This window comes from Drosophila novamexicana, unplaced genomic scaffold (genome assembly GCF_003285875.2).
Source record: "Drosophila novamexicana strain 15010-1031.04,08,12 unplaced genomic scaffold, DnovRS2.1 tig00000986-arrow-arrow-pilon, whole genome shotgun sequence".
NCBI lineage: Eukaryota > Metazoa > Arthropoda > Insecta > Diptera > Drosophilidae > Drosophila > Drosophila novamexicana.
The window spans coordinates 1,657,610-1,678,121 of record NW_020824835.1 but is presented as its reverse complement, the minus strand read 5'-3'; the positions used below and the strand labels follow the sequence as shown (position 1 = coordinate 1,678,121).

General features: G+C 39.8%; 1 protein-coding gene across 2 annotated transcripts; it reads left to right on the top strand.

The window, feature by feature from the left end:
• The first annotated feature begins 114 nt into the window (after window positions 1–114).
• On the top strand, window positions 115–20,486 carry LOC115765755 (hexosaminidase D). Of its 2 annotated transcripts, none has more exons than XM_030709417.1 (3): window positions 115–198; window positions 17,907–18,635; window positions 18,841–20,486. In XM_030709417.1, exons 2-3 carry the CDS (start codon window positions 17,907–17,909, stop codon window positions 20,239–20,241), a joined length of 2,130 nt encoding a protein of 709 aa, XP_030565277.1. In that variant the 5' UTR covers window positions 115–198; the 3' UTR covers window positions 20,242–20,486. The 2 variants fall into 2 exon arrangements, with proteins under 2 accessions (XP_030565277.1, XP_030565278.1); XM_030709418.1 differs by lacking the exon at window positions 115–198 and adding an exon at window positions 777–902.
• Window positions 20,487–20,512: the final 26 nt, after the last annotated feature.

The window sequence follows — 20,512 nt, the reverse complement described above, 5'->3', positions numbered from 1 at the left end:
ATTGCTTAGTCTGGCAGCGCCGCAGCTCCGGCATCTTGCTAATTTTGTTTTCGCCCCATTCTTTACACGCTCTCTCTCTCTCTCTCTGTCGCTCATTTTTTGTGTACATGCATTTGTGTGTATGGGTTGGTCAATTGACTGCGAGTGCGTCGATACTGCATTTGGTATGTTGTGTTTAATGAAGGAAAGTGCTAACGGGTGAGTAAAAAATTATATAATTATTTAAATTTGCATGCTTATATTTATCATAATGTATACAAGGGTTTTTCTATTTTGTTTAATGGCTTAAATGAAGCGTTGATATTATGTCTGGTCAAACATTGCCGCCAGGGATGAAGACTCGAAATATCGGCTAATATCGATTCTTGATAAGTAGAACATCGATTTAAATCTGAGTGCGCCAATAAGTTCGCAGAAGTTAAATGTGAATTATATCAAGTTGTGCGGGCATACAAGTTTGATAAATAATAAGATTATAACTAAATCCAAATAGATTATTAATCGAAGTAACACTGCAGAATGCATTTCGTATCGGTCAAAGGTAATTTCATGAGCTTTGTGCAATCTAGCAACCGGAAGTTAGCAAATTGTCCGTTAGGTATTTGAAATGAAACTTTCGTCAATGGCAGCCAGTGCGCAGGAACATTTTGCCTTGCCGCCAAATAGCTGCCGCCGCGTGGCGTAAACAGAAAACAGTGCAACTGCAACTGTGCGCGACAGCGGTGCGAGACCCGGGTTTTCGAATAAACGCATTGCAATTATATTTCGCGATATTCTCGTGCGTTGTTTGTTGACGGGAGCGCGCTTCAACTCAAAGCTATGCAGCTAATTAATGTTGAGTTTAATTAAATATAAATTTCAATTAAAATAACACCAGGTGTGCAAGTACATCCTGCCCAACAGTTAAGTACCGCTAATGCAATTGTTAAATTGAATCTCCGTTGCTCTGGGCTGAAAAGCACGTGATATCTCTAAGCCCGTTTGACCGAAATTCAGCAACTGTTTTCTTTAAAAATATATTTAATATTTTTGTTGTTGTTTTGCATTTAACCAATTAAATAGAGTTTTAGCCCAATTGAACTACATAGTATATATTTTGGCTGCCTCTGGCAAATCGTTTACCAAATGAATATTGGCACTGTGGGTCTATCCGCCAGTTCCCTTTTGTCAGTTTTTATTTGACACATTTTATCGAGCAAATCGTTTGGCTGTAATCCTTTTTGCATTCCAAATTTTTATACGGCCACTCGACTGTCAGCTCCCCAGGGCGACATATATATATTTTGTTGCTTTGTTTTTTAGCTGTGCTTGTTATTTTAACTGCAAATCTAACGTACATTCGGTTTTTGTCCTGGATATGTTTGGCTTTTGTTGTTGGCTTTTCGTTACAATATTCCTTGCAACGAGCACCTCTACCCACATACGTCATATCTACCTCTACACACACGTGTGGCATTCAATTAAAATCGTTTCATCTACGTTGCACTAAAGCTCGTAGATTCCGTTATGAATGAGTGTCATACATTTTTTGTTCAATTGAAAGAAGAAACTTTGGGAAAAAAATGTATTTAAAAATATTATGATCAAAAATATTTAAGGATAATGTTTAAAACTTTACTTATTGTTTGTGGAAGTCTAGTATAGTATAGAATATATTTAATAGTCAACTAAAAACTTTTTATCTAAAAACTTATTAATAATTGTTAAATACTCAAATATATAATTGATAAAGATTTATTTCAAAGAACGGAAAGTAACAGCTCTGTTTCACGAGTCCTATTTTATTGGTTAAACCATTTTCCATTTGATCTTGAGTGTAATATTTTGTATGTGATACTATTAAGGATAAATTATAAATCTTTATATATCCAAAAACATATTTATTTATTATTGAATTTAAAATAAAAATCTTAAGATGTTAGATAGTTTTCATTGACACGGTTTACACACTACCAATTGCTACTTTAAGTATCTATCGATTTATTCGACAATCGATATCTACACGGTCCCTGTTCAACACTGAAAATTCAAATTTAAAACCATTTCCATGTTATATCCGGCACTTAAATTGTTAAACAGCTTTCATTGCCACAGCTTACAGTCCTTAAACATTAATTTATAATTAGATCCCCCTTGGGGCTGCAACAGTTGCAATTTGTTTATGGCTACAATGAAATAAGAAACTGTGAAGCCAATTGCAATGGCTGACAATTAAATTTAGCATGTGTTGCAATCAGATAAATTAACATCTTATTGGCTTATTGCTGGCAAATTGATTAGTAAGAAGCCCGAGGCACCAGCAGAATTCTGCAGATATATTGCCGTAAATTCCATTCAGTCTTAATCGCATTACCAATGGCTAACGCTATGTGGAATATAAGAAGCGATTTTAAATTGCAGCAACTAGCGATGACCACAACACACACAAACACATACCCCACACACATACATATACATATATATATATCAGTGGCAGGAGCAGCGTCTGGGCCGTTGGGTATTGTTTGATGCAAGAGCATATTTTACGAGTAAGTGCGTCATGAGTTGGGTTGCAGTTTTGCAGGCAGAGACGTCGTTGCGTTTTGCTCGGCTGCCAGGATATATGTAGTCCTCGCCCCAAAAGGCGGCCGTTTCCGTTTCCGTCGCACTTTCAGGTTGCCACTCGTAATTCAATTGCCCATCCACAACGAAAATATGGCAGCTGATTTATGCGATGTGCCATGCTTCTCTGACCCACAGAACTACTGAACATTGCCAACAATTGTACCTCGATTTATTTTATAAAGACATAGATATTCATGTGTCATATCGCGATAGATAAGAATACGACATCTTCAGTAGGTGTTGCTCGGCCCAAATAATGTTTCTTTATTTTTGATTATTTCTTTATTAATTTGTTCCTCTTAACGAAGGAGACGTGGTTAAGCCGAAAGATGGGAAAGCTTTTTGCCTGGCAGAAAGAAAGAAGTGCGGTCCTAGATATCAGATAGTTTTGCTTTTATCTTTTGTACAATCATTATTTCATATTTAATGATTTAGAATTTTAATGTGTTTAATATTTGTATTAAAACAAGTAATAATGCTCATAGTGCTTTGCCCGTATCTAAGAAGTACCGCGAAAATAGTAAATGCCGAGTTTAGTCAAGATATCTTGTTGGTTATCAAAAGGTTTTTAATCAAAAACTTGGTTTTCGAACGCTCGTTCCTATGGCAGCTATATGATATAGTGGTCCAATCTTAATAGGATTTTGCATATATATGAGGAGTACAGTAAAACTAATAAATGCCGAGTTTGGTCAAAATATCTTGAAAAACAAAATATTTTTTCATACAACAACTTAATTTTCGCCCTATCGTTCCTATGGCAGCTATATGATATAGTGGTCCGATCCAGCTGCTGCGTGCAACTGAAAAGGGGACTTCTGCAAAGTTTCATTAAGATAGCTTCAAAACTGAGAGACTAGTTCGCATAGAAACAGACAGACGGTCAAACGGACAGACGGACAGGCAGTCAGACGGACAGACGGTTGGGTCTGCAAGGGTATTAGATCTTCGGCGTGCCGAAGATAGCCTTTCTTTTTCGTTTTGATTTAGCATTAACTGGAATTTAAATTACTTGCGGGCATATTAACTAAATGCATATTACGTATTCAATAAATGTATGCAAATGACTTTTGGTTGAAAGCTCGTTAGGCCATGCCAACAAGCTGGAGTCCTCATTATGGTTAATTTTAAATTTTCACCGCATATGGCAAACAATGTGACAATCGAACCTCAGCCTACCTGTGCCCTTTGCTACCCTTTGTTACCAAAGCGCCGTGTCATATGGCGTGCAATATGGTTTTGTGTCGCTTTATTAAAATTTCTGACACAGCTAATTTACTTGAATTTTGACGGCGGCAAAATGACAATTAAATATTTAATTAGCAGTGCAACTCAGGGAATACATATATTTACACACACACACACACTCACACACACACACATTCATTCGCAGGCGTCGCCAAGCGCAGCGCCGAAAAGCACGCAGCAAATTTTTTTCTCAACAATTTCATAAACGCACGAACAAGAAAAATAAGTACGTACATATGCATATGCTTATAAAAAGGGGAACGGCAAAATCATGTATTAAAGTTTTAAAACAATGGCACACAGTGCACTGTGGTCGCCAGTTGTCCCAACGGTTAGACATTAGGGACAGCGGAAGGCAGGAGGCAGGCGGTGCCTGAGGCAGGCCATGGCAAAAGCCAAAATGTAAACACAAGCAAAAGAGTTGCGCTGGCGACTGACAGAAATTGGAAGCCAATGCCCGGGAGACAGCTCCCTTTGGCACAAAGTTGCAACGGTGGCCACACGCAGCACGTGGCGTGGAAACGGACGATGCACAGTGCATGATGCATGCTTCCTTTCATTTCCTTTGGCCCGCGTCGGCACACATGGGATGGCCAGAAGATGTTGAAATTAAAGATATACAAATAATTACATAAGAACTAGTGGTTGGGAATGTTTGTTTTTTACGTTTCTCAAAGAGCAGATAGGTCGCTTCCCTTGGGAGCACTCAGTCGAGATTAAAGAGGCTGTGGAACTAAATAAACTGTGTGTGGCATCAGAAAAGTTGACAATTTTTGCAGTTGACAATCTCAAAAGATTGTATTTTAGTTTCACATAAAGGGAATACGCTCTAAACAGCAAATTATTTACTAGAAATATGTCCTATCAAACATTTTCAGACCCCTTAAATATAAAAATTCTCACAGTAGAACTTGGTATGTGCAAAAGAATATTATACTGAATAGTAACTTAATACCTTAACAAAAATATTAAATTTATATATGCTTCTGATCTGACGAATCAATAAATATCGATTTCCAGTTTCCAGCCTTGTTACCAAACATGTTTTTCCCGATGACCCCACAATTGAATTGATTTATGATAAATGCAAACATTTAAATATCATCTACCAATCGAACACGCTTGACTATATTGTTTTAAACTATATCTTTACGTTCATGAAAATACTGGGGCTGCGGAATTATGAATATTATCAACGATAGTATCGATAACCGATAGTATGTTACAGTTGTTATCACTATCCAAAATTTTCTATTCCTGTGCGTATGGAATATGAATGGTTCGTGTCATTTTTAAAGGGTTTGACGAAAAGTAAGTAGTTTTTAAGCTTTCATTCAAAATAAAATGGCTTGGATTGGTAGAATAATTTAAATTGCAATTAGAAGTCCAGTCATCTGATGTAATTGGACAATAGATTATATTTAAAAAAAATGTCTGCAAAAATAGCTTGGATTTTTAGCATTACTTTATAAGAAATACCATCAAATTGACTTCGATCTAAGGGTATTCCACAGATATTTGCATGAATCTTTCGCAAAGTATCGCAAAATAATCAACAATCGATTGTCGTGTTGTGTCATCGATAATAGTCAACCCGTTTTCCCAATCGATCCTATCGAGAGTCCTCTCGATTGTTGTGTAGCACTAAAAATACACAAAAGTAAGATATTCTAATCTGTGTGTACTTTAGCTCGTATAACTCGACTTATGCAAAAAAAAAAAAACTGTCTGCAATTCGATACTTATCGATATTTTGGAATAGGAAAAAGTAATAAATGTTAATGTTTTAAGTATGTGTTATGATGATATTTTAAATTTCAAGTCTTTATTCAAGACTGCACAGTACACTCTGTGTTCAGGGACGGACAGACGGAAGGACATGGCTAGAACCATTCTGCTCGACGTCCTTAATATACATATATACGTATACGTGCATTATGCATGTGAGTACTGTGTAAAGGCTTCGTTCTGTTTGTTGCATACATTTGCGAATTACTATTGCATCCTTTTTACCCATTCTCAATGGTTTCATACGGATTACCATCGATATGAGTAAATTACCAGTTTATTTAACTGAGATTGCCATTGTTGCCACAACTAATTAATGTGTCCATTTGTGGCCCCTTCCCCTACCCTTCAGCTGTACTTCAACGCAACTTTGATGCTGCATTTGAAGTGCAGTTCATGTGGCCTGTGAAACGCATAGGCGCGTGAATGCGGCGGATGTGGTAGATGTGAGAGATTCGTGTTATATTTGCATGACTGCGTTTTGGAGTCAGAGTAGACAGCTTTTAGGGATGTGGGGGATTACTGAATAAGGGTGCGGATGTGGCGCAGCAGTCTGGTATTTCGTGGGCGATGACACGCCCATGCGGCGATAGCGTCGGCGACAACGAAAACATTCCAAAGTAAACAAGGACTACGTGCAGCGGCAAGCGCAGCAGCGGGATACGTGCCACTTGCAACAATAACATTAAACCCAACAGCCGCGGCAGCAACTACAATGCAATCTTCTCATTTGGAAGAGACGCAGAATGCGCCAAACAAATCCCGCCGCCCTCCGCCGCATGCACAATGAGCTGCACCAGCAGTTGGCCCTTATGCTAGTCCTGCTGCTGCCGGGACAGATCCTGTGCCCATTTCATGCCCGCTAACCGTGCAACAAAATTTATATTGGCCTACTTTTATCTAAGGGTATTTCGAGCTAGTCAACCGATTGAGCTCATAAATGTTATACCTCAGTCTACAGTCATAAATTATTTAAATTTGTTCTACCTGTTTTATTTTTGATTTGCTCAAATGTATGGGATGCAGAAAGAAGCTTCTAGTATATACATATATTCTGGATCAGCATCAACAGCCGAGTCTGTCTAGTAATATCCAAATCAAGCATCGATCTGAGAGACTTTAAGAACTATAGACGATTGATCGATAACATGAAACGTTGACACAAAATCGATAAAAGCTGAGATCGACATAGATACATTTTAAAAAGCCGTATAAACATTTTAGTATAAACCGATTAAGAACATATTACTTTTTTGATACCTCCCCTCAAATAATTGTTTTTATGTATGTACGTAGGAACAGGGTATCTTTTGGTCGGGAACTCCCGACTAGACCTCTCTTATATTCCACGAATGACTTTGATATCCTACCTTTTGTTGTATCTGAGGAATACGTTTGGTAATCAAAGGCCCTCAGAACATTCATTGGGAAAAGAAATTAAATTCATCTAGAGTCTCTGGCGTCTACTTTAGACTGTTTGAGCTGGGCAAGTAATCCGCGTGTAAAATAAGAAACTCATGAAACGGATACAAGCTTCGGATACAACAACTGGCGTACACGATGAACGAATCCTTTCCGCCCCATGTGCCACCTAGCTGGGAGATTTGTACAAGTATACGTGTGCCTAAGCGTATTTCCTTCTGAAAAGGCAGTGCCACAGAAGCGATTTATTGTACTGAGCAAGCTGTAAGCAGTATTGTGTTTCCGTGTTGCATCAATATGGAAATGTGAATTATTATTTTTGTGTTGGCTTTTAGAGTTTATGCTTTATTTTGTAGTTTATAATAAAGTATATTATACCGAGTGTAGAGTATAATGCCCCACCAGTAGATACCCCCGATTCGACTCCGAGTTTTCCTAACATACTTTCGCACAAACTTCTTTATTTCTTATTTCCCTCTTGAAGATCGATTCCAATTTTGTGTATATACAAAAAGTTAATTGTTCTTCATTTCTGTATGTTCAACCTGAACTTTTCCATTTTGTAGACTCTAGCTTTTATAACCTACAAGAAACTTTGGCTGAAATCGATATTTATCGATCTTGGCATCAATTATCGATAACTTCAAAGACGTATTTTATCTAGTCTTCGAGATCTACGCTTTCATTCAAACAAACGGATAGACAGGCGTATGTTTTGATCAGTTAAAGCTTTTAGTCAGAGATAACTTTTTAATATTCATTTTTGATTTTCTTATTTACAGGACATTTACGGAGTGTAATAAAAAAATACAAATGCAAATTCAAATGGAATTCTCTTCCAATTAAGACGAAGCACATTACCTTAAAGAAGGGTTTTCGCTTTTTGGTAGAGTATTAAATAAGCGACCTTTTTATTATACTTTTCTTTTTGAATGTTTGCTTAGGAGCGAAACGCTACATACTTATTTGCATTTATACAATGTAAAGAGAAAAATGAATTTGAATTACTGTTAGCTGTTTATTGCACTTAATTCGCTCAAATTATTATAAATTACATGGCAATTTCACAACGAGCCAAATGAAATTAGTGAAAATATTTTAATTGCATTCGCAGTGGGGAGTTCCTGAAGGAAAAATGGCTTATGGGGCAAAGCGCAAGATGAATAACTAAGTGGAGCAGCCAGGACTGAAAACTAAAAACTTACGAGTCGATCCGACGTCCCTGGTATAAAGTCAGGCTTTGTTTTAAGAGGTTTTTGTCATGAATGAATTTCCAGTATTTAAAAAAAATATCAATTTATTCTTTACTTTATAGAAAATATTGCAAGTAAACAAAAATTTCGCTAAATGTGATCTCTACTTAAAAATGCCAGTTCCTAAATATGGCCAGATAAATGCAATGGTTGGGACCCAACTTAGTTTGAACCTTATCATTTTTTGAATATGGCTCGGTTCGGTTTTCGGTTCGTTTGCTTTAAAGTTCGGTTTATGGCTAAACATAATGTGTAATTCTGGATCCGAACCGGTTCGGTTTAAGGCCGGCTTGCAGTCCGCAAACCAAAACATTACATCAGGCTTTCCCGGAGTGTAACTGATAAAAGTTCTTGTTCTAGTTCAGCTGAGAATTCTTTTGCTTATAATGTCTTGAGCTCATATTCGCCTTTGCCATGGAGATGAGCCGACAATTTCCTTGGGCGCCTGCTGCGCCTTTGTCGTTGCAACAAAGCGGAACAACGAGAATAGCAACAACAAAAGGGGACACTTAATTAATTTTAAAGGCAGATTAAAAGCCAAGCATAGAACACGCCCGGGAACAGCATAAGAACGAGACACGAGCTGACGTTGGAGCCCATCTTGGCAGCAAGTTTATCTGACATTGATTAATTTGTGTGCGTGCAGATAAAGTGTGTACCAGTCGGGGGAATGGAGGAGGAAGGGGGGGCGTGTCAGTGCATTGTAGAACAAATTGCGTGCTGCGGTTGTGCGGTTGCCTAACACAAAGATGGGAGCGGGTTCGAGAGCGAGTCGATGCCGACTGGCTGGGGAACTGGTCAAATGCACCCAAGACAAGCACCCCATGCACCATGTCAGCTGTCAAGCTATGCTGAACGCCTGCAAATGTCAGCGGGGAGCAGAACCACAGAACCTCAGTCTTCATTCAACTATGGTGGAGCACATAACATAAAGTTCAATTCAATTACCTTTAAGAGCGGGATCAAAGTGGTTGAGAAGTTTTCAACTCGTTGCCACTTGCTAGTCGACTCCTAATGGAACGCGTGCTCGGAGAGCCAAAACTCAGCCACAAAAAGAAAACAATTGTCGAGCTAGGTGCTTTCAGGTGCAATATTTGGTCTGAGTTTGGTCTCATCAATTACAATACAAATAAAAGTCTGGTCTCACATATGGCCAAGGGAATAAGACATGACCATAACGAACATCAACAAGTTCATTTGTGCAAATAAAAAGTTGTAGATGTGGATGTTGTGTCTGTGTGCGAGAACAAGTTGGAAATTTGATAATAAGGCAACAAACAGAACTTTTGATTGCTGAAAAAGTAGTTATATCCACAAAAAGGGGATGTTTGTTTTAATTTTGCCAAAATAAATCTCTTAATTTACACAAAAGTATTAAATGTTGTAAACAAGCGGACTACATTTCTAAAAGCTAAAAGAATATTTTAAAGTTAATAAAACTTTCCGCTCGTTATCAAACTGCTGTCGTCTCTTTATTTTGCCTTAATCGTAATGGTAAAATTTACAATTTAAATGGCAATTCAAGTGAAATCGCAGCGTTGCCACCTTTCAATGGAAGCACCATACAGTGCTGGCAAACAAAAATAGTTTATAATTAACAGTTGAATCAAAACTTCACAGTTAGCTCATTTATCCTGGCCTTGCCATCATATGACAAATTGTTAACACTTTGTTACAATGAAGATAAAATAATGAAGTTATGACAACTATGTTAAAAGCTTCTCTTCAGTCAAACTAAACCAACAATTTTTTTTACAACAACTCATGTTCAATTACTTGAAGCTGGCTGGGAAAAGTTTCACTGACATATCTTTAAACAAGGCAGAACAGTTCGGGGTGCCGAATATGAAATAATCTTGCATTAGACTCGATTTCATTTTTTTCTATGTTGGCAGACAGTCGTATGATGAACATATATTCTTCAATAGATAATATATTTAGTGAGTAAACCCCCCCTGCAAGGGTATACAAAATAAGATACTGCTTTGACCAGAAAAAGAACAACCCAAATAGGATGATAAAAAAAAGGTCAAATATAAACGTAAGTAGCTTAGCTTAGCTTAGCTTCCCAAGAGCTTCTGGATTTTTCGCATGAGCTCCAATTGGCCTGACGCCACTCGAGCTCATATGAGTTGCCACAGAAACCGTTCTTGACTGCAGCTCAAATGGCATCTCTGAGCAGCTGCATAGGGATGCAGGCGAAGTTGGCTTAAGCTAAAACACCCATCCTACTACTGGCACTCTGCACTTAATAATTCATAAACATCAATCAGTCACAAGAGCCCAGAGTGCTGATGCATTCCATCAGTCGTTGGGCCCTGACGAGTCGCTGTCATTCATCCTGGCCAGACGGATGACTCGTTAGTAGCTCTACGTTCCATTTCCCGCCGATGGACGCCATATGGAATAGGGCAGCATTAACACTTCAATGTGTTTGTCTGATTTGTGTGGGACTGTGCATTAGTAAACATTTTGTTGTCGGCGCTCGTCATTTGCTGTCAACCCCGTGAGACGAGTTGTCAGCAGTGCAGTTCATACCTCTTCCAGGCAAGCGGAAGGAAGCAACTCGAGGAGCTTCAGACGCTTTGCACTCTAGTCACAAAGAGCCATGTTTTAATGGCTTTTACTGGAATTAAAACACGTTTATAAGCAAAAGCTCGAACGAGCGCACAATAAACACAAAACAATGCGACAGACAAACAAATAGAAAAGTTAAACAATGAGAAAATTAATGATGCACAATGTTTAACTGCTAAATAAATAATTATGAAAGGCAGCCAAAAGAAGTTCCGCATTGTTTTCCTCTTGCAAATAGTTTATTGCAGCGGCTTTTAAAGGTAAACAATTTATCCTTTAGTTAAAGCCAACATAATAGAGAAAACTTTAATCAACAAAGGCTAAAAGTTAAATAAATACAGTTATTTATTAAAAGTCTACAAAAATCTATTTGGTAGTATATTAAGTTTCTATGGTGAGGTGACAATTAGTTGTCTTTCATTAACATCTGCTTTTTTATGATATGTTGGAAATTAATGGGAAAAAAACATGTAAAACCTTTGCTGATAAGAAGAAATTTGATTGATGATATAGTTTTACATACATATAATTATACATAAATACATTCATACATACATACCTAGATAGACTAAATACCAAAAGCTGAAGAAATATTTCGAGCTTCATAATCAACCTAGAACCTAGCTCTTCATACATTTACCTTTAAAGTGTTGTAAACTTTGGTAGATTTCCAACGCCAATGCTGCAAAGAGGAATGCAACAACTTTTACAAATACCATCATAAGTCTGACAGCATTGTGCAACAGTTTTAAGAACTGACAAAAAATAAAAATAAATAAATATATTCAAAAATGTTGCGTGACGTTGCTGTTGTCATAAATATTATACGCAAACCAGAAATTGTGCAACACTGCACATGAGATAAGTTGCTTTAAAATTGCATAAATATTAAATGTATAAAATATTTTATTGCTGAAATACAAAGGAGCATGGCCAGCTTGTGAGAAATAAAAGAAATAAAGGAAATATCGACTAAATTATAAAAGACAAATATGTTATTATAAGTATTATATTTAAGATTTCAAGAATGTCAGTACAGTCATGTTCGTAGCCCTTAGTCAAGATTTGTATAATTATTAACATATTACTTTATTTTCCATGAATAACAATGATGAATCTCGTTGTTCGCCAAAGTTCAGTTGATATTCGCTTTCGTTATCTGCTAATTATGGCAAAGTTTATTCACATGGCAAATTAAACACGAATGTTAAGCAAAGCTACATCATTACGAGCACATTCACTGAAATTGCTATAAACAGTGATAAATGGCGATTTGAACAGTTCGGCGAGTTTATTGATGACATATATGCAAACATATTGAACATAACACAGCGTAAAACATTATCCTACATTCAGTTGGACCATTAATCAATCGCATAACAATGCAATTGAAATCGATGTGAATTCAATTCGCAAATGTAAGCCCGGTCAAGGGGCTGTCGCTGCAACATTTGTATTCCCGAACACGTGCGAGTAGGGAATAAGCCACAAAACAAATCGCTGACCGCACGCAATCAGCAAAAATCCCTTGTCCGACGTGATGGGGCACTCGTATATGTGGATGGGTGCGAATAGTTTTTAGAAATCAGTGGAAACAAACAACAAACAAAATGTCTAAAATGTCTGTCGACTGCGCTAAAATGCAAGAAAAACTCATTTCAAATTATAAACACGAGCGCCGTGCGGCGTTTTATGTGTCCCAGACAGGCAGGCATTCAGACAGAATCTGTCGTGCGAAGCACAAGATGTGGCATAAAAGTGTAGTTGTTAAAAAGTGATAAACCTTTTAATACCCAGTTGCAAGCTTTTTGAAAACTTACGTTAAGAGAAATAGCGATATTAAAAGTTCTTTTTAATTTACCATGTACCTGTTAAATTTAACAGCAAAATTAGCAGATTGCCAAACCACTATTCAAGGGGCTATTTTTTAACACTAAGTAGCACATGTGGCTGTTAAAATTGACAAGCACCTTTACTTATTGCCAACTTAAGTTTATTTCAAGTTTAATTATACTCTATACACAAAGCGGAGAAGAGTATATTGATTGCATGGTGCGTCCGACTGACTGTGCGCTCGTATGTTATTAAAAAAGACTTCATATTTTCTAAAGTCATAGTTCAACGATTACAACCGACTGTAATATTATTTTTTTTTTATTTGATCTGGCTGTTAAAAAAGCTCATTGCATCTACCTTTTAATTTTTGACATGACAAATAAATTGGCAGCGTAGCCATCATGCAGAAACATCTACCCTTTAATCTTTGACATGACGAAGAAATTGGCAGCGTTGCCATTATGCAGGCACATATTCCATATAGTCTTTGACATGACAAATAAATTGGCAGCGTTGCCATCTTGCAGCACCAAGAGTTGCCAGAACGACACACAAGATTATTATTGTTGATTTTTTTTTCTTTCAATTTGGGGTTTTTATTCAGCCAAATTATTTTGACTGTTTGTCACTTATTGACTTATTGCCAAGTTAAAGTGTGTGTCAACAAACACACGGCTACGTTAACTTACCCTTCATAATAGCTGATATACCCTTTGATTTATTATGTGCGTCGTATATAAATGTGTCCTTGCTTTAGTTTTTACCATAGCATTTGTGCAGCTGCCTTTTTTTTGCCCGCTGACAAAGTAAGTGTTGCATAGTTAGTGGCGCACAGATTTGTGCAACGCTCCAATTTATGCCCTTTCATGCTCTCCCTCTCTCTCTCTCTCTTGCTGTCCATCTGTTGCGCTGTCTCTGTCTAAAGTTTGGCCAGTTCTAATGCACTTATGAAGTAGGTAACTAAGTACGTTGTTATTATGCGCGACAGTTTTGGCCAGCAAAGGGAAACTCGCGCACTATTCAGAAACTCGAAAAACTTTCTAAATGACAGACCCGTTTGTATTTAGGGGTAACAAATGCAGTTAGTTGATATGTTCAGGGCCGTAGTGCTTTTTGGTTCCGGCTGCCTTTTTACGCCGCAATTGTCAAATGATTCGCAAGTTTATGCAAAAAGTTTTCCAATTGCAATTTATGTGCTTAGAGGTTGGGCATTTGCATCCTTTCGGGCAATTCATTGTATTTGCTGACATTTTGTTGGCAATTTTGTGCCGATTTACACAATGAATGGAATTTATACCATAAGCCACGGCGCCCAAATGAATAAATAATTGTGTTCAATTGTGGTCTACAATTTAAGGCCGACTGGCATTAGGTAGATTAAGCCGATTATAAATGTAATGCAAGCCAATTTATGGTTCAATCAAAACATAATTAATGCACATTAAAGACCCTCATTTAAGGTTTGACGGTTTATATAATCTGTTTTAATTATTCGAAATGCAAAAGTATGGCATGTAGAACTATTCCGTGCCTGGCAAAGCTCTTCAATTTGAAGCCTGTGCATAAGGAACTCAGTTATCATATTTCTTTACTCGAGCACATTTTTCCAACACTCACATCCAATTCAAAATTTATTAGCTATTGGGCATGAGTTTTCTCGTACGCCAAGCATAAAATCCATTCAGAGCTCTCCAATTGATTTACCTACAACTCGAGTGCATAGTCGAGCGATACTCGATGCTCGAGAAAACCCTCAATTTACCCAAATTCTCTTTTTCGTTTGCTCATATTCTTTGCCCTTTCCATGTTTCTATCCCTTCTGCCACTAGGGCTTGCTGCACAATGCCCAGTGCCCAGTGCCCGGCCACGTCCCATTGCCAGTCTATAAAGGCACAGTTTTGCGCTAGCCAGTGTACGTTAATAAGCCGTTAAATTGCCTAATTGCCGATTATGATTCCCGACCCAACGATAAGGCAAAGGCATAAGCGGGCGAGCACCTAAGCAGCCAGATACGGCACCAAGTGCCATATTTTACATGCCCGTGCACTCGGAACATGCGCCTAGCCCACTTTGGCCAGAGCCCCAGTTAAGTAAGTTTAATGCTGCCTCCCTACGTTGGGCGCCAAATGTTTTGCAGTATTTTAAGCTGCAATGCAGGGAATGCAATAACCGAACGGCAACAGCAACAAGCAACAAAATTGGAATACTTGGCACGCCGAAGACGAATTCCCTTATAGATATATGGCTTACGGGTTTTCAGATATGCGAGAAGATTTGTAAAGCTCGTAATATGCAACGAGTTGATATATATATAAAATAATTATTCTATTTTGTCTCAAGACGATAGCTTTTAGACTGGAAATGTGGGCTGTTAATAGTGATCACGAATGTGTGCATAACATTTATGGGGTCAGAGATGTCTCCGTCTCTGCGTTACACATTTCATGGCAATATTATAATACTTTCGGCAAGGGTATAAAAATGGCAACAAAAATCATAAACTGCGCGCTTGAGTGCATTTTGAATGGGGTAGCAAAAACAGTTACAAGCAAAACGGCTTTAAGGATTTTTGAGAATGTTTGAGGTTTTTTTTTTATACCCTTCTCTAGTGATCAGCAGGGTATATTGGGATAGAGTGCAGCGTGTAAGAAGCTACAGTTAGCTCGCCTATAATCAATAATATAGCTTTATGAAAAACAAAAAATTGTACCAGCTACGCAATGAACTCCATTCATTTTTATGGTACGCGTGTTTTATATTCGTTCAGCCCTATTAAATTTCAGTTCCTTCTTTTTCCCGCGCTTGCCCTTGCCGCTGGCAGGCAGCCAAATTGTGCTGTTTGACGTAGGCGGTTACCAGCTGGGGGCGTGACAGCTCACAGCGGGCGAACTCCTGGCAGAGGTCTTCATTGCTTTCAAATTTTGGCAAAAATGCGCTGCATAAATTGCAACAACGTGGAACAGAACACAGGGAGAGCAAAACGGCAGGACATGGACATGAACCCACAGACTCCAACTGCAAATTGGCCCCGCGGCTGCCTGTGCAATTAAATTTCATTTTATAAAACTGTTCTGAAAATCGTTGAAGCTGCACTGCGTGTGCAATTAGCACATCGTCCCATTCTAAAGGCAACTAGAGACACAACAAAAACACGACATAAAAGCGTCAAATGTCCTGCCATCGACATCAAAGAGGCGGAGGCGTTGTAGACTGTATGGCGCCCGAGCAGGGACACATTAGGGTTGACATCCCCTACGGGTTGGCCCGGACTTTTGTGGTGCTTTGTTTGGTCTAGCTAGATTTGCATCCATGGCGAAAGCCAACAGCCGAGCACAAAAATTAGTCTCTCCGGCTTGAGTTTAAGGTAGTGCCTTACCAGAGTCACATTTTTTGGCACACGCCAGTGATGTTTCATGTTGGCGCACATACAGGCGAAATGAAACTGGTAGCGTGTGGCATTGAAGTGCTAGCCAACTGGGTCAACAATCGAAATTTTGCTTGTTGTTAGCAAAAATGCGCCTTGTTATCTTCAAATTGTGAACCATTCGAGCTTGGCAGAGGTTAACTTTGGCTAACTGATGATAATACGCGATGATTGCTTGGCATTTGCATAATTTAAATGCTGGAAATGTTAAACAACAAGTTGAATATGATTGCTAATTGCTAATTGCTATATAACTTCATTGTAAATTGCTAAATGCTATGAAACGCATACTAAAAGTTTTATCTTCGTATCTGCCATTTATTCCAATGTGTTGACTCCGGAAAAAAAATTACTAAAAAAATATATATAGCGCAATACTACTGTTGCATTAACTTTCAAATGAAAAGTTTTACCAGCTAAATAAACAAGCTAGCTAAAGATATACCACAAATAGTAATTAATATTTTTAAAATAAGCTTGGCGCTTTTCAGTACTTGAGCTGATAGCTTTTATAATTGCAATTTTTAAGTAATTCAGATAAAAGCTAACTAGACGGAAAAACTTGATGCACAAGCTCTGGAGTATTAGACAATGAGAGGCAAACAGCATTCGCTTTGATGATGCTCCCCAAATACTAGAACTGCGCTTGAGTGTTATTGTAGTGGTAAAAAATAAGTATAATTGTAAACGCAATTGCAAAAAAAAAGTTGTGCGACATTCGCCTTGGCTTGAATGCGTTTCAGCTTAGCTCGAGCTGCATAAACTATGGAAAACTCAATTCAATTTCCGGCAGACAGCTGCATGCTGTTCCACTTCCAGTTGAACAGTTACATTTGCCGGCTGTCAAAGTCGCGTCGGGTCATGGCATCTTTTCTCTTTACCAGCTGCATAATGGGTCATGCATACCTCTCTATATGGGTATAAGAGTATATCCTTATATATAAATGTGTTTGTCCTGACTGACTAAATGGATTTTGGAAGAAGGTAATACAAAAAGTCTTTTGTTTAAAGACTATAAAAATAATTTCAAAGTTCCTGTCTAAATCAACGTTCCCTGTTGGAAATGGGGTCAATGATTTGGTGGGTGAAGTTGCTGTTTTACATTCACATCGAAGAATCTTTGTCGAAATTCATATAAAACGTTTTGCATAATTTTTGCAAAATCCCACACGCTTGGATGGAAAATATGGGTCAAAAATAATTTGGGCAAAGTTTTAAGTTTCGTAAAAAATTTTCCAAGGACGGAAATTGGGTGGAAAATTGTTGACTAAAATTTAAAGCAATAAATTTGAATCGGCCAACGCTGAGAAATACCAGTTTGTATAACAATATATACAAATATAGGGTTTTATGGCTACGTTCAGCATAGTTTTTCATTTAAACGAGCTGCCAGTTTAGCCTAGCTTTTAAACGTGCCGCCATTGAAGAACTGCCAGACGCGCAGCAGCTAAAGCAAACACCTCACATATGTATGCACACACACACACACACACACACATACACATTTGCACACTCAGCGCACACAAAACAAGCCAGCATCAACAACTCTTAACCTCAATGAGCCTCCGCAACGTGGCGTATGAGTAACGCAGCTGTTGTTGGAAAAATGCTGTAGCACAAGCTGCGGGGGCTACTTGTTGGTTCCTCAAATATTTATAAAAAGCAAAGGGCAGCCTTTTGTTGCTATTGCTGTTGCTGCAGTGCAGTTTGCCAGCTACTTTGCCACTTACCCCTTTTATTGCTGCCCCTTGCAGATGCACTCAAATTTGCTGATATTTATTTGGCGCCGCAAACTTTCATTTCTGCTGCTGGCGTCAGGTCTTGTCTTGCTTGGACTGTGGACATGGGCCATACTTATTGATAGTGCGAAAACACTGCCAGCATTTACACAGCAGACATCGCAGTCCGGCGAGGCCAATTATCAGCACGTTCACATCATCCAGAAGTTGATTGCCCAAGCGAATCGTGTGCTGCGCGCCGAGCGACAAAGGGACAACGCGGAGCGGCCATCGCCGGCACAGCGTTTGCTGGGCAACGTGCGCTTTTTGCGTCCGACACAGGCCAAGAAGGCGCCGCTGCCATTGGCCGAGAGCTATCTATTTGAGCAAGAACGCCTCAAGATCCTAGAGCAACAGCAGCGCCAGCGCAACGCAGGCATGGACGAGCTCAACGCCAACGCCGAGGATGATCGCATGCTCAGCTCTGCGGAGCGTCAGACCCAATACGAGCACGAATTACAACGCATGGGCGTGCCAGCTGTCGCAGGCATTGGCCCGGATGGACCACGTGCTCCAGCAGAGCGACTGGTCCACCTGGATCTTAAAGGCGCGCCACCCAAGCTGAGCTTTCTCAAACAACTCTTGCCCGTGCTGCGCGCCCTGGGCGCCACCGGGCTGCTTATTGAGTACGAGGATATGTTTCCCTACAGCGGCACGCTGCAGCCCCTTGCTGCTCACAATGCCTACAAGGAAGCCGAACTGAAGGTAATTTAAAAATGTACTTATTTATTTTTCGTCCTGCATGTTGGTGAATATAATTTAAACACTTTTTGTTATTGCGCTATTGAAATTTGTTGACCATTTGAAAAACTTATTCCCACTTTCTTTTTTTCATAAACCACCTTTTGGCATTTATCAACACTAAGCTTCAACTCCTTTGAAACTGCTTTCTCTTTGTTATCTTCCAAAGGATTTTCTGGAAACGGCTTGGGTCGAGTATGGTCTGAGCGTTATGCCGCTGGTCCAAACTTTTGGGCATCTGGAGTACGCACTGAAGTTGTCCGGTTTTGAGCAGCTGCGCGAGCTGCCCGAGAGCCCGCAGTCGATTTGTCCCAGTCAACCGCATAGTATGGCCTTGCTGGAGCAAATGCTCACCCAGGTGATTGAGCTGCATATGCGGCCCTCGGGCAATGCCACGCCCTCGACGCCGGAGCTGCCCATCAAGTTTACCCATTTGCACATTGGCTGCGATGAAGTGCAGCGCATGGGCGAGTGCTCGCTCTGTCGCCAGCGACTACGAAGCGAACTCTTCCTTTCGCATGTGATTAGTTTGGCGCATTTTGTGCGTCGTCGCTGGCCGCAGCTGAGCGTGGTCATCTGGGATGACCAGCTGCGTGACATGACGCTGAGCGAGCTGCAGAACTCGCAGATCGGCAGCTATGTGGAGCCCATGGTGTGGGTGTATGCCAGCGATATATATCATTTTATACAGCCACAGCTGTGGGACACCTATTCGAAGGTATTTCCGAGCGCTTGGGCTGCGTCTGCTTACAAGGGCGCGTTTGGCGAGAGTCTGCTGGTGCCCCCGCTACAGCAGCATCTGGAGAACAATATACGCTGGCTGGCGGTCATAGCTAAGGAGGGAGGTCGCTTTTCCAAGGGCTTGAGGGGCCTGGCTCTGACTGGCTGGCAGCGCTATGATCATTTTGCCGTGCTCTGTGAGCTGCTGCCGGTGGGCATGCCCAGCCTAATGACATCTTTGTCCACAGTGTCCAAGGGTTACTTTAGCACCAATCCACGTGACAATGAGCTGTTGCGTGTGCTGCGTTGCGTCTTCCAGCCGGATAGCCGGCGCTCTGGACATCCCTGGCTGGAATTACATTCCAATGCACATTACAGTCAACTATTCGCCGTGTGCAGCTATCCGGGCCACCTGGTCTTTAAGTACGCGCTACGTTTATACGACAAACTGGCCGAGGTGCGCAACTATCTGCAACAAACGCGGGAACACAGTGCCTGGCTCTCCGACTACAATGTCAGACACAACTTTAGTTCGCCCCTGCGAGTACAGGAGCTGACGGCGCGCACACCCCAACTAATTGAGGAGCTGCGCGCTATGGCACGCGAGTCCCAACAGCTCTTGTGGGAAGTGTACGATGAGCATACGGTAGTGGAATTTGTGGAGCAGCACATTTATCCCAGCATCAATGCGCTGCATCAGCAGCTGGCTAAAGGACAAACGCTGTTGCAAAGACGCACCTGGCCGCAACGGCCGTTGCCGCTTACCATGGAACAGCAGCAGGATATGGGGCTTGTTACCACGTTGGATCAGCGGCAGCCGCAGGATCAGCAGCAGCAGCAGCAGCATTAAGCATAACACTGAATAAAATATAACTGATTGGTAACAGTTGGGAGCACATACACATGCATATTTTGTAGTCAAGGCGTTCCAAACGCCCTAAGCCCTATGGATAATAACAAATGTTATCACCGCTGCGGCATTTCTCAACAGCAACGCGTAGTTAACATCAAATGTTCATTTTGCCAATATGTCACTTTATAAGCTCAATTAATCATACATACTCCATGTTAACTTTACAACCATAAATCAAAATAAATTTTACATATATGCTAAAAATACA

Coding starts and splice junctions, on each gene's coding strand:
- LOC115765755 (XM_030709417.1), top strand. CDS start 17,907: ATGCACTCAAATTTGCTGATATTTATTTGGCGCCGCAAACTTTCATTT. Junction 18,636..18,840: donor ACAAGGAAGCCGAACTGAAG/GTAATTTAAAAA, acceptor TATCTTCCAAAG/GATTTTCTGGAAACGGCTTG.